Raw genomic sequence first — 13,614 nt, 5'->3', positions numbered from 1 at the left:
GGGCCGCTCGTCATCCTGATGCACCGCGGTCCCGTCCTTTCAATCCAATCGCACGCTATCATCTTCAAAAAGACTAATTGCACTTTCGAAATAATAGATTTTTATGCCCCGCCTAAAGCCCCTACGCCCATGCAACTTTCCTCCCTCGAATCCGTGTGTACCGGCGCAAATGCAGCTCGCGATTCCATCGATAACGATAAAGCAGGTAAATTTCTCAGTCGATACGAAAGATTTGAAACGCGGTATTAAATTACTTGGATACTTTGCCAAGTTAGAAATATCCTGCTAGAAAATGTTTTGTATAATTTGTAATTGAATTTTAATTATTTCACAGTTTTCACAATTATTCAATTAACATTCGTCAGATGAAAATTAAATAATGGGTTGGCAACTAAGTGATTGCGGATATTATCATTAAGTGGTATTGACAAAATCCGCAATCACTTAGTTGCCAATCCTTGGACGAGATGCGATCGTCGAACAGCGACGGTGTAGCCGTGCACTGGCGACGCTGGTCTTTCGACCGACATTATCGATAAAGCTGGTCGTTCCGCGACAGTTATAACCGATACTTCTTCTTTTTCTTCTTAATCGTGCTAATGGCAGCACGCAATTAGCCTAGTTTCGTTTATTAGTTTTCCGCGGCGGCCAGCAGCATCGAAAGAAAGTGGTTGGTTTTTGAGCCAAAACAAATCAGCCGCACCCGAGCTGTCCTTTTCCCCCTCGTAATTGACATTACGTTGCCGCACACTGGTTAACCACGATCATCGTTGAATCGTGGTAGTATCGTCCGGTCGTCACCGCGAACGCTCCGCAAATCTTCTCGAAGAAGGTGTCTGAATCGCGTTGACGAGCTGTTTCTAGCTCGCCTCGTCCGACGCTTCCAAGTTGTACGATTTCAAACAACCACTCGTCAAACGAAGCAAACTATTCCGAGAGGGTTCACTGACCCATCCTATCTATCCGCTCTCCTAACATTCTTCAAACATAGACTCCCACGCGAGCTGATCGCTCTCCGGGCTACTATAAATAGCTGTGCACCGCGAAACTTATTCAAACTTTATTCAAGTTTAAGCGAAATCAGATGGATTTTGTTTCGCGTACAAGACTAGCGATGTGCAATGAACAGGTTGGTAAGTTCGGTGACCTGCTTAACTCTTTACCGACCGGTTCAACAGCATACGCACGTCCGATCGGTAGCTCAGACGCAGATTTTCCCTGGTACCGGCTCTGTTTCGGTTTAGACCCTCCAATATCATTCTTTTCGTTCATCGCGAACGGTAAGTTTTTCAAATTGGTATAAAACTGTGGGATCTTACAAAGCAACGTAACTGAGCAAGGTACCTTAGCACTAAATAACAAATTACTGCTCAAATAATGAGAAAGATTGTCGGCATCAAAAAACCGATTAATCGGCTATCTGTTGGTAAAGCGTTAAGCTGGTCGGCAAGGCGCGTCGTCGTAATTAGCAATGCACGAATGATCGAACGAGGATTACGGTTAGGGATAGACTGCGGTGTACCAGTGTACCAATAATCGATTCTGACGATCTCGACAGGTGAGCGGGCTACGGTTTGAGACGCAGCTGCGTACGCTGAACCAATTTCCGGACACGCTGCTTGGCGATCCGCATCGGCGGATCCGATACTTCGATCCGCTTCGCAACGAGTACTTCTTCGACCGGAATCGGCCCTCCTTTGACGCGATACTTTACTACTACCAGAGCGGTGGCAGGCTGCGTCGCCCGGTCAACGTTCCTCTCGATGTCTTCTCCGAGGAAATCAAGTTCTACGAACTGGGCGAGCTGGCCACCAACAAGTTCAGGTACGAACCGACATCGTTCTCGTCGATCAGTAAACGATATTTCATAAGATAGCGTGATTCTAATAAAACGTTATTCGAAATTCTGCAATTAAATAGTGTCTTGCCTAAAAAGAAGCAAATATCTCTTTTAACACTAGAACTACCACACAGTCAAATTGACTGGTTCTACAATTTTATTTTTAAATTCCTACTTCATGTTATATTTTTTCCGCAATGATGTAATGACTTTCGCAACGATAACTAAAAGAATAATATAATGAATCTTATTTTGTCTTTTATGTATTCAAACTGAAAATAATTTTGTATCAAGGCTACCTATATAAAAATACCAGTGAAAATGTCTGGTATTCGTCAAAGTGTAAAAGGATCCTGCGATCTGTTTATCGAACCCCAATCAACCACTTTCCTCGTTTTTTACAACTTGCCACACGTTTTTCAAATTTTTACTGCGTATCATTCGATATGACGATATCAGTTATCAGGAAAATTCCAGATCGATCGTTAGATCGCTAGATCGCTGGATTGCTAGATCGCTAGATAGCTAGATCGCTAGATAGTTAAATCGCTAGATAGCTAGATAGCTAGATTGCTAGATCGCTAGATTGCTAGATAGCTAGATAGCTGGATAGCTAGATTGCTAGATAGCTAGATCGCCAGATAACTAGATCGCCAGATAACTAGATCGCTAGAATGCTGGATCGCTGGATCGCTGGATCGCTGGATCACTGGATCGCTGGATCGCTGGATCGCTAGATCGCTAGATCGCTAGATAGCTAGATCGCTAGAATGCTAGATCGCTAGAATGCTGGATTGCTAGATCGTTGAATCGCTGGATTGCTAGATCACTAGAATGCTAGATTGCTAGATCGCTAGATCGCTAGAATGCTGGATTGCTAGATCGCTAGATCGCTAGAATGCTGGATTGGTAGATCGCTAGATATCTAGATCGCTAGATAGCTAGATCGCTGGATAGCTGGATTGCTAGAATGCTGGATTGCTAGATCGTTGGATCGCTGGATCGCTGGATCGCTAGATAGCTGGATCGTTAGATAGCTAACACTAGCAATCCCACAGCAGTCAGAATGACTGGTTCTACAATTTTATAAATGTGTCAACCCTCGTTTAGGGATGATGGTCCCAGATGAATTATATAATACCAAAAATGTAAACGTATCTACGTAGTACGTATTTATAATTACGTATTTTTTAAAGACCAGTCATTTTCACTGGTTTTGGTAGAAATAGCTTCGTGTTAACTATCGGTAGTTCAAGCGTTAAACGATAGCGCGCATATTCTCTACTAGATGAAACGCAATAATTACAAAATAAAAACATCAAAATTACAAGATCGTCGAATGACCCGCGTACTCGAAGCAAGTTCAGCTTTGCTCGAAGATGTCTCGCTTGCCGAACTTAGTCAGCTTTTCGGTTAGAGAAACAGAAAGGAAAGAGGACTGTTGTTCGTTCTCATTCAGTGCGTTTCATCTTCCGTGGCAAGACAAGAGGCGACGTACGTAGTAGACGTACGCTTGTGCTTAGAGGCGCGCCATTAAACAATTACGTTTACGCGTGCAACCGTAAACGTTAGACATGCGAGCGAGCAGACTGCGAAAGATAATGTTGATGAAATGAACAGGGAGGACGAGGGCTTCATCAAGGAAGAGGAGAAGCCGCTGCCATCGCATGAGTTGCAGAGGAAGGTTTGGCTGTTGTTCGAGTACCCGGAAAGCTCGCAAGGCGCCCGGGTAGTCGCCATAATATCCGTGATCGTGATCCTCCTGTCGATCGTGATATTCTGCCTGGAGACCCTGCCGGAATTCAAACACTACAAGGTCTTCAACACGACAACGAACGGCACGAAGATCGAGGAGGACGAAGTGCCGGACATTACCGACCCGTTCTTCCTAATAGAGACTATTTGTATCATCTGGTTCACGTTCGAGTTATCGGTGCGCTTCCTCGCCTGTCCAAATAAACTGAACTTCTTCCGTGACGTAATGAATTTCATCGATATCATCGCCATCATTCCGTATTTTATCACGCTCGGTACCGTGATGGCCGAGGATGAGGAGGCGCCTGATGAACCAAAGGCGCCGGTAAGCCCGCAGGACAAGAGTACGAACCAGGCGATGTCCCTGGCGATACTCAGGGTGATCAGGCTCGTCAGGGTGTTCCGGATATTCAAGCTGTCCAGGCACAGTAAAGGCCTTCAGATCCTCGGTCGTACGCTCAAGGCCTCCATGAGGGAGCTCGGCTTGCTCATCTTTTTCCTCTTCATCGGTGAGTTACCTTTTTCTTATCTTCTATCCTTTTACCATTCTCTGCATGTTTCTTTGCTTTGTCTCTTCGTTTACTAGACTTCTATAGGAGACCAGCTCGGCAGCAGCAACCTATCGATTAAACGACTCTTTCACTTTCCGTAATTCCAAAAGATGTAGCTATTTAGTTGGCAACTAAGTGATTGCGGAGTTTGTCATTAGGTCATATTGACAAAGTCCGCGAATCGCTTAATTGCCGACCAACCAATGCATCGTCGCTGGAACGTTTAGACGTCGGTTTCGATAGATCAGGATCGATGCTCGATCGAGCAACGATTCACGATAGCCGCAAGCAAATGAAGTAGTCATGCGTGGTTTTTTCAAGCGTATGGAAAGTTCTGAGCGACGATGTAGTGGTTCCCTCGCGTCGGACGTGTTTACGTGGTCCATGGAAGTTTAGTCGATTTCCGAGCGTCCCAGCAACGACACAGCCGTTTATTTGCACGGTGAATTCTAAGAGCGTGAAATTGAGGGGCCGACCGGCAGCCAGAAATTTGCAATTTAATCGGCCGAATCTTCGATGCTTCTCGTCGCCGCGAAAATAACACGGTAGTCTGGTATCGTCTGGTGAAAAGTATCGTTTCGTCGAAAACCGGAGGCGTATTCTCCGAGGTTTTTCAGTTTCCGCTGACGAGGATTTCTGTGTGTTCGGAGGGTGGCCTGCCACCAGCAGATTTACAGGCTCGTTCGCCTATCGATTCGTAATTCGGGTCCCGGAAGAGTTCTAAACTCTGTGTTCGTCGATTTTTCTAGAAACGTGTCGGTTTTCCTTAAGGGACGACAAACGGTTACGTAAGTTTTCCATATTCGTGATCGCACGAATGCCAAAGATTCGCTGGCGCTCGACGAGTCGTTGCCCGGATGTGTGGAAAGATTCGCGTCCATTGTTTGAGCGAGGGAACAGACGAATCCTTTGAAAGTGTATTGCTGCAGTCGGTGGAAGGCTGCGCGAAGATATCTCTAGGTAACGAAAAACGATGGCCGATCGTGGCGTATCTGCAAGAAGACTGGAAATCCAATCAACGTAATGGAAGCAGACCCATAAAGACGTGGATCTTGGTCGATTGAGCGGAAAAAGAGGAAAGTTGGAAGAGAATGGCGCGTGGCGTGGCAATCGATCCATCGGTTGATCGGTCGATGGATCGGTTCGTGTATGCAGGGTCGTGAGGACGATACGAGAACACGAGAAGGAGTCACGGCAGTGGACGTAGACGCGGATGGAGAGGACTGCTAAACGGACTAAGAGCTAGAGGCCGGCAAAGTAGCGTGTCTTGAAGCGTCTGTTCCTCTTGTGTGCGTTCCAGGTGTGGTGCTGTTCTCGTCGGCGGTTTACTTCGCGGAGGCGGGCTCGCAAGACAGCTTCTTCAAATCGATACCGGACGCGTTCTGGTGGGCGGTGGTCACGATGACGACCGTGGGCTACGGGGACATGAGGTACAGAGCCACCGGGGGCGTTAAACCCACTGAACCGGTGTTTTCTTCCTTGCATTGCAGGTGTGGTGCTATTCTCATCGGCGGTATACTTCGCGGAGGCCGGCTCCGAGAATTCGTTCTTCAAGTCCATTCCGGACGCGTTCTGGTGGGCCGTTGTCACGATGACGACCGTGGGCTATGGTGACATGACGTATGATGTACTCACTTTCACTTAAGACTCTAGTTAATGCCCGCCAAACAAACGAACACATACTACTTACTCTCCTCCGATACTTTACTTAACTACTTTTAACTACTCGATTTATTCTTCTCCCTGTTACGTATCCCTTCTCAGCTTCTTCTTCCTTACAGCACGTCCCCTCCATTCCACGTCCCCTACCCTTCTCAATCCTCTCACTCTGTTTGATCGCTTTCTTAGTTTTTCGTTTGAAATTTGTCAACCTACTTGGCGCTTGATAAACTTGAACACGCTAGTTTTCAGTCTTTTCGATTTTTACCACCGCATCTTTTCTTCACAGCTGCTCTAACTTCTCTCCATGCAATCGGAATGTTTTCATTCTCTCCCCCCCCCCCACTTATTCCTAAATCGACAATCTCTTTTCTTATTTTTCTTCATCTTTCTCTCTCCTTTCTCTTCGTCGTCGTCTATTTCCTCCTCGTCGTCCGTTCGCTTTCTTCCCGTTCGTATTATCATAACGAAGAATTCGAGATTCTCCCACGAACACGCTCTCCGTCTCAGCAGCAACGCAGCCACGGGAACGTCTCGTTGTCTCATTTTCTCGAGAATCGTCTTAAAATACAGCCACTTGCGATCATTCGCTCTACTAGAACGCTTCATATCCCTCGAGCGTGTTCGCGCTGATTCAGTCGCTCGCCCGGCTTTCCACTCCCATTTTTCTCTCCTTCCGCCACGACCTTACCACTTCTCGTTATCACATCTCGCCGACGATCACTCGACTCGTCGTTCGTCGCCCCGAATTCTGCCGAAATTTCTGTTTCCCGTTCGCGAAGCCTCCGGGCGATCTCGCGGAGGAAAAAGATGAGAAGCGGCAGCTGCGAGTTTGAAACGTCTGTGGATCGAAGCGAGTGACGCGTTTAACGCGCTTAAATTACCCTTTGCAAGAATAATTGACGGCTGAAGAATGCGAAGAGGGTGGTACGCGCGAGTCAAAGCGACGTTGCAAACTCGATTATACCGGAGAATCCGAGGAAAATGCTGTGATACAGTTCTCGTTCGGTTCCATTCTCCTCGCCATTCAGCCCGTCAAAGAATTTGTACGTTACATTTTATAGAACACGATCTGTTGACGATACGGACCAGCGTCATTCACCAGCCCCCAAGGCTTCCGTCTCTTTATTCGCATCTGTTTCACGTTACCGATGATACAGATCGATAATTCATCCGACACGTATACCGTGTTGTTGCTCGCCGCTCTACTAGACGCGTGCCTTTTCCACTTGGTACTTGGAATACCAAACGGAGAGACAAAATAGCGGAAGAAACGAATGGCAACGCACTGGATCGCACTTAGCCCGCGATTATCACATCGATAGCGTAGTTTCGTGGTTCGCGGTAGACTCTCGAGGTTGAAGAGCCCCGGTCGAGAGAGACTCGAGATCTGTGGTGTTGCGACCGAAGGGGCTTCTTCAGCAATTGCCTGCCGTAAATCAATAAGTGTCCTCGGGCAACCGGTACGGTTCGTTTCTTGGAAACGCCCTCGGCCCAAAGGGCCGACAGATCGCGACGATTCGGATCTCGCAGCGATAAACGCGTTACGGCAGCGAAGGGTAGCGCGGCGTTTTCACCGGAAACACTGGAGGCGGAGATCGGTACGACGCGTTCGAGGACGAGCGATTGGTTCGACCATTGGTTATACGTATGAGCCGAGGATCGTGATTACATGGCACGTCTATTGTTCAACTATTACAGAGACTAGGTGTACGCTCGGTTCTTTGCGAGTTGCAGTCTAAGGTTGAGCTAGTTGTACTTTGACGCTGACGGCGAGGTAGCCGGCACGTTTGTCCCATTGAATTTCAACAAATGGGAACGAAACCGAAGTGTCTGCTGATTATTCTCGCATATAAATACCGTGTCTGCGTACAGGGTGTCCTATTTAGCATTGTCATTGCTGGTATGGCTCGTTCGAGTGAAATTCAATTACATATTTCCCACCTAACAATTTCAGGGTTTATCGTTTCTTCTTTTATTTATTTTTTGACAATGTTATTCTGAAACGAATACAGCGGATGCGTGCGTTCCGATAAACTGTCGTCTATCAAATGTTAAGTTATCAGTGTACGAAATATTAAATGAAAAATATACGCAGATTCTTAGATACGATGTTCGTGTGTTTCATTCGTGGCGAAAGGAACGTTAAATTCGTGCGATAAAAATAAAGTTGCGAGTGTCTTCTCCCTTTCGAAAGGCACATCGTTATTTACGGGAATGCGACTAGTAAATCTTTCTTTTCGCGTCGCTAATAACCGCACAGGTGCAATGAACGCGACGTGGAAACCTGTGTAAAAGAAGAAACTCGTTGGGAGCTTCGTCCACCTATACCGCTGACTATAGCGTAAGGCGATAAATACGCAGCGTTTGACGTTTCGCAGGTTGCACACCCCAAAACTATTTGTAGAAACGACAGCTAAAATATTCTTTACTTTGATCAAAGACCGCGTCTCACGTGGATCGGTGTGTTTGCCAAATCTGCGGAAGAATGCAAGCAAAGCGAAGTAACTCGATCGGCATAGCTCAACTTCCTGCCAAGATGTAACTACGATGTTCAAAGGAAAATCCTGATATTTGAGTAGAGCACCCGGTATAAGAGCAGTGTTCGTCGCGCGCGGCACACGCAAGAGGCCCGTTCTAGTTTCCCATTGCGATACACGCATCGAGTTCGACTCCTTTGTCGAGACACCGGCGTCACTCGCTTCCTCTACGCTTCTACATCGAAGCTGGTTTCTCGTGTCCAACCAACTTGCATCGTTGAGTGTTCCGCCCTCGGCTACGTCGCGTCTCGTTACGTCGATTCTCGCTTCCCATTACCGCGATTGATCGCAGTTTCTCGTTGAAACTCTTCGCCTGTTGCTACTTGCGCCCGCTCTACATCCCAAGGTATCGATATCGGTAGAAACGCGTGGCTCCATCTGCGTCTGGAAACCGAAACGATCTCGAAACCACGTTCTACGCTCTGATCAGATTTTCATAGCAATTAACACGTGCAACAATTCCGGTTTCTAGTTAGGAACATCAGTCAAGGCAGAGCTGACGTTCCAGCTCTTCTATTTCTTTTCTAACATTTGTCCCGAATTCCGATTTCCCGGATTACTCCCGATACGTTTTTGCATGGCTGTCCACGACCAAACATACTCCATGTTCTTTTCATCGTTACCAGCCCGGGAAGGCGAATCTCTATTTTCGCTCACAACGCTATCATTACTGCTACTACCATCAGTCATGGATCACAAAGGCCCATAGTACAGTGACACCTGCATAAGAATGATTTGTTATTTTGCAACTAATTCGATATGATATTATATGACTCACTAAAACTAGAGATCACACTCGGACTTACCGAGGTCGCTGCCGTATGGACGTAGCTCGCGCGAGACGCGAGCATATCCGCGTGATTGCGATCGACGATTAGGCGACGCGACGTTTGACGGCGCGGCAACAGCCGCGGTCCGAAGAATTCGCATGCTCCGAAACAATAACGACTCGTGTACGATGGCTTTGAAAGAGAGAGAGAGAGAGAGAGAGGGAGAGAGAGAAAAAAGAAAGAAAAAAAGAAGAGAAAGAGAAGAAAGAGAAGACGAGAGGAAGATTTGTGGTAAAACGTATTCATCGGGCGAGCGTGAATGAGCGTGACGAGCGGCGAATTCTTCTTTACCGCCTTTCAGCTCGACCGGTATTGTTCGCGTATACAGCGACAGTTATTCAATTAGACTCGGCCGCAAAGAATGCATCATTTCGCAGCCATAGATTAGCCGGCAATAACCGCGCCGTTACGTTCTATAATCTGGTAATTGAGAGAGGAAAGCTTTTTATCGTTTTACCATTTAAACGATTAATTGGTATCTCGTTGGAATATTTTTGTCACGCGTTAGAAAAGATAGTGTGCATAACAGACGCGTACGCGTGGTATTGAATTTCAACGTCGTCGAAGGTCGTAAACGAAACTCTAGTCGGACGTTTTTTCCTTCCTTTCGTTTCCTTCTCTTTTTCTCTTTATCGCGTGGTAATCGAATAGCCGAACGGTAATTTCAAAATTTCGTTTCGTCGCTGGTTTGCCGAAGGATGCGGAACGTTCGAAGACCACGAGGAGATCGAAGCGGCCGGCTCTCAATTGGACGAAACGCGGTCTGATCGTCGCTCGGCTCTTTATGTCTCCGATTCGACGCGATAATTCTCTAGTCATACGTTTACAGTCGTCCCTCAGCCGCGTGTTATTGCGGCCGCGTTGAAACGCAGCACGAGGTGGTGCGAGCATCTCGACGGAAGGCGATGCAAACGATCGCGAAATTCTATCCGCACCTTCGAACTCGAGTTCGATTACAGACAATGTGTTTTAGTCGACTGTTATGAGAGCGAAAGCGTAGAGAACTGCATGCCGTACCGTTAGAAAATTCGATCGGATCTGAGCAACGGAATGGCATCGATGCTTGTTTGGAACGGTGCATCGGCACACGAAAGAAGAGCCTTTTCTTAGAAAGTCACGTTAGTCCCCTAGTCTAGCCTAGAGAGCCCGCTTCTTATTAGACACGCGAATCACTATAAGTATACACGGTTTTGCGGTTATGCAGCGTTCGACCAACGTACGCCGGTTTCATGTGGTTTGAGCAAGCAGCAAAGAACGCGAGGAAAGATACAAAAGAGCCGTGTAAAAGTGTAACGAACGAGAGGTCGATCGAACATTTTTCTTTCCGATCATGGCCAATGTCTATTTGCGACGCGGCAGAACGCACGCAGACGGTCCGTGTATATCTATAGGAGCCTCCAGTACCGCATAAGTAGCGCCACACTCGACTCGACACGGCAAAACTCACACAAGATAGAAACACCACACCTAGCACCGAGTTTCTAGACGAGGAACGAAGCTATCGACGTTCGAGCCAGTGGCTGGCCGCGAATAAAACTTTTCGTTTGCCTCTGCTTCAGGCCCGTCGGAGTTTGGGGGAAAATTGTGGGCTCTCTGTGCGCGATCGCTGGTGTGTTGACAATCGCCCTGCCTGTTCCCGTCATCGTCTCCAACTTCAACTACTTCTACCATCGTGAGACTGACCAGGAAGAGATGCAGTCGCAGAACTTCAATCACGTGACCAGCTGCCCGTATCTCCCTGGTATGAGCTTCCTATTTTATCCTCCGAGCAAACTTCCAGTCACATACTTTGCCGATATGATTTTCGTCTCTCAGGGAGCGTCTTTCGAACCGAGGGACTAACTACACTATCGATCGATGGCTAGGCTGCACCGATTAATGTTACCGTGACGGTATTTGAATTTTAAAAGGGGCGATCGTTCCCTGACAACGCGACCTGACGTGTTATTTGTTAAGGCGGGTGTCGGTCACGAGACACGAAGGCTCCTAACGTTCTGTCGTGTGCAACAGATCTTTCTTTCGGTCTAATTTAATGGTTCACGTTCGTCGATTACCGCAACGTACGTGCTGCTCGTGCACTCGATAACGCGATACCCTAACGATTCACGCGAAACGGTATTTAAAGAGAAAATCTGAAGTTGGTCGATTGCAAAGCGAAGGTGGCAAGATTTTTTATTTATGTAATATTTCGTTGGCCGAAGAGATGGTTCGAGATCAATCGGTAAGCGCAGCGGGAAAGGACAGCGTTTGCTGGGAATACTCGGCCGTGGTTTTGCTTTCAAGTTGCCGGCAGGCTGGCAAATCCCAACGAAAGTCTGTACCGACGTCGCGTGTCTGTTCTATCGCTGATAGTTTACCGTGACTTTAATCCGCTTAGGAGCAAGCTCGCTGGCCGGTAAATTTTTCGCGCCTTCATTGACGAACGACGATTTACCGAGATTCGTCTCGAGCACGTTGAACGCAAACGATGAAAGAGAAATTGATAGGTCGGGGAATAGCTCGGTCGGCGCTACAGCTAACCGAGAACACACTCGAGCAGGATTATCTGGAAAGCACGCAGAGGCGATTTAAGCTCCACTTTCAGAGTTTACCCAGTGCTGGTGCAGCGGTTTTCACAACTAGCGGAGGATGCAACTCGTCGAACTGTATCTCGTGTGTTTCGCAGGTCAACACTTGAAGAAGAGCTCGATGTCGGAATCGTCGTCGGAGATAATGGAGCTGGAAGAGGGCATACTGCTCACTCATCCTGAGATTACGAAGAAGCCCAATTGCAACCCTCGCCATAATAACAATATTAATCCAGCCTGTATGAGCATCGAGACTGACGTCTGACTACTAGGTGGGTGCTTTGATCGATCATCGGTTTTCCGTCTCGTCCTACCGTTTGAGATTTCCCTAACCATATAACGGTCTGAAGAGTCTGATTTGAGAAAAAAAAAAAAAAAAACACGATGGAACGGGTCACCATAAACGTTAACTATAGTTTGCATACCCTGACGATACTTTGACGGTATTTCGCGTTGCACGCTAGACGCGCTATCTACGATCGAAACGATTGGAAGAAGGATGAGAATATTAAAAGAAGGTTCGTGTGATTACAGTGAAGGAGACGGTGGCAACGTGGTGGCCAATGCTGGAACGGTTATCGAGAAACAGCTGCAGCTTGCTACGGTGCCTGACGTAGGCCTCCTTCACACGTCGTCGTAGTTTGAAAAAAAAAAAAAAAAAAACACGATGGAACGGGTCACCATAAACGTTAACTATAGTTTGCATACCCTGACGATACTTTGACGGTATTTCGCGTTGCACGCTAGACGCGCTATCTACGATCGAAACGATTGGAAGAAGGATGAGAATATTAAAAGAAGGTTCGTGTGATTACAGTGAAGGAGACGGTGGCAACGTGGTGGCCAATGCTGGAACGGTTATCGAGAAACAGCTGCAGCTTGCTACGGTGCCTGACGTAGGCCTCCTTCACACGTCGTCGTAGTCGCGCTAGCTGCGAGCGCTAGCGATAGCGCGTGTACGCGTGCGCGCTGGCTGTTGGATTGCACGCGGCTGCGCATGCGCGCACGTGCGCGCCAACCCGCCGTCTGTCCATAGTCTGTCAATACGAGGGGTGCTTCCAATCCATTACCACGTGTCAACGAGAGATAAGAAAGGACGAGAAATAACGGAGAAATTTAACGACCAAGAATCGGCTGACTAATACGGGTGCCACGTAATTTCTTCCATCGGCGTAGCGCGAAAATCGAAGATACCCGTCGCCGGAACAAGAGAAAGATAAGAGAGAAACGTGACAAGGCAAGGAGGGAAGAGAAAGGGAAAATGTGGAGGAGCGAGTTTAAACGAGTATCTGTAGGCGTAACGATGAAAGGCCGTGACAAGGGTGGAAAAGCGGTAAACGAGGAAACTGATGGCGATAGTTTTGAGGAGGAACCGTGCGTGGAGAACGAGAGGACAGCCGTTTCGGAGGTGTTCACGATACACACGCACCCCGCGTAGGGACCTACGTGCTAATAAAAGGGGATGGAGCAGGATATTTCAGTCGCGCGTCCACTCCCCACACCACCGACTCCAGTGTTCAATACAAATGGTAACAAATAAATAAAAAGTAACAAATAAACGGTATAAATGAAACGAAGGGAAGAGAATTAAGTCGCGGCGGCTTCGCGAATTAAGAAAGAAAAAAGAAAAAAAAAGGAAAAAAAAAAGAAAAAAAAATACATAAGAGAACGTGGTCGAGCCCTTGCCTCCTGCGATGTTCGCGTACGCGCCATGCCAGCATGGCGGATCGAAGGGGGATCGGCCGGCAACGAAACCAGGGGAATCGTACCAGATAATACTAATTAATTATATTATCGATGTAATTATATCGAGTACACGTAGGCGAAGGTACGCTAAACAAGCAGAACAAGTAAATAAATAAAAGATATTCG

General features: G+C 47.3%; 1 protein-coding gene across 14 annotated transcripts in view; it reads left to right on the top strand.

Annotated features, from left to right (window-relative positions):
• Positions 1–12,365, top strand: part of LOC100743206 (potassium voltage-gated channel protein Shaker) — a 183,903-nt gene extending 171,538 nt beyond the window's left edge. For 9 of the 14 annotated variants that reach the window (XM_024364902.2, XM_033318870.1, XM_024364916.2 and 6 more), the window contains 6 exons: positions 1,559–1,824; positions 3,461–4,104; positions 5,637–5,766; positions 10,735–10,916; positions 11,841–12,014; positions 12,277–12,365. In XM_024364902.2, the coding sequence (XP_024220670.1) occupies positions 1,559–1,824; positions 3,461–4,104; positions 5,637–5,766; positions 10,735–10,916; positions 11,841–12,007 (1,389 nt within the window). In that variant the 3' untranslated portion in view covers positions 12,008–12,014; positions 12,277–12,365. The other 5 variants (XM_033318873.1, XR_004461025.1, XM_033318884.1 and 2 more) reach the window with 5 other exon arrangements.
• Positions 12,366–13,614: the final 1,249 nt, after the last annotated feature.

This window comes from Bombus impatiens, unplaced genomic scaffold (genome assembly GCF_000188095.3).
Source record: "Bombus impatiens unplaced genomic scaffold, BIMP_2.2 scf_0019, whole genome shotgun sequence".
Classification (NCBI taxonomy): domain Eukaryota; kingdom Metazoa; phylum Arthropoda; class Insecta; order Hymenoptera; family Apidae; genus Bombus; species Bombus impatiens.
Note: the sequence above shows the minus strand (reverse complement) of the source record. Positions and strands in the feature narration are given on the sequence as shown.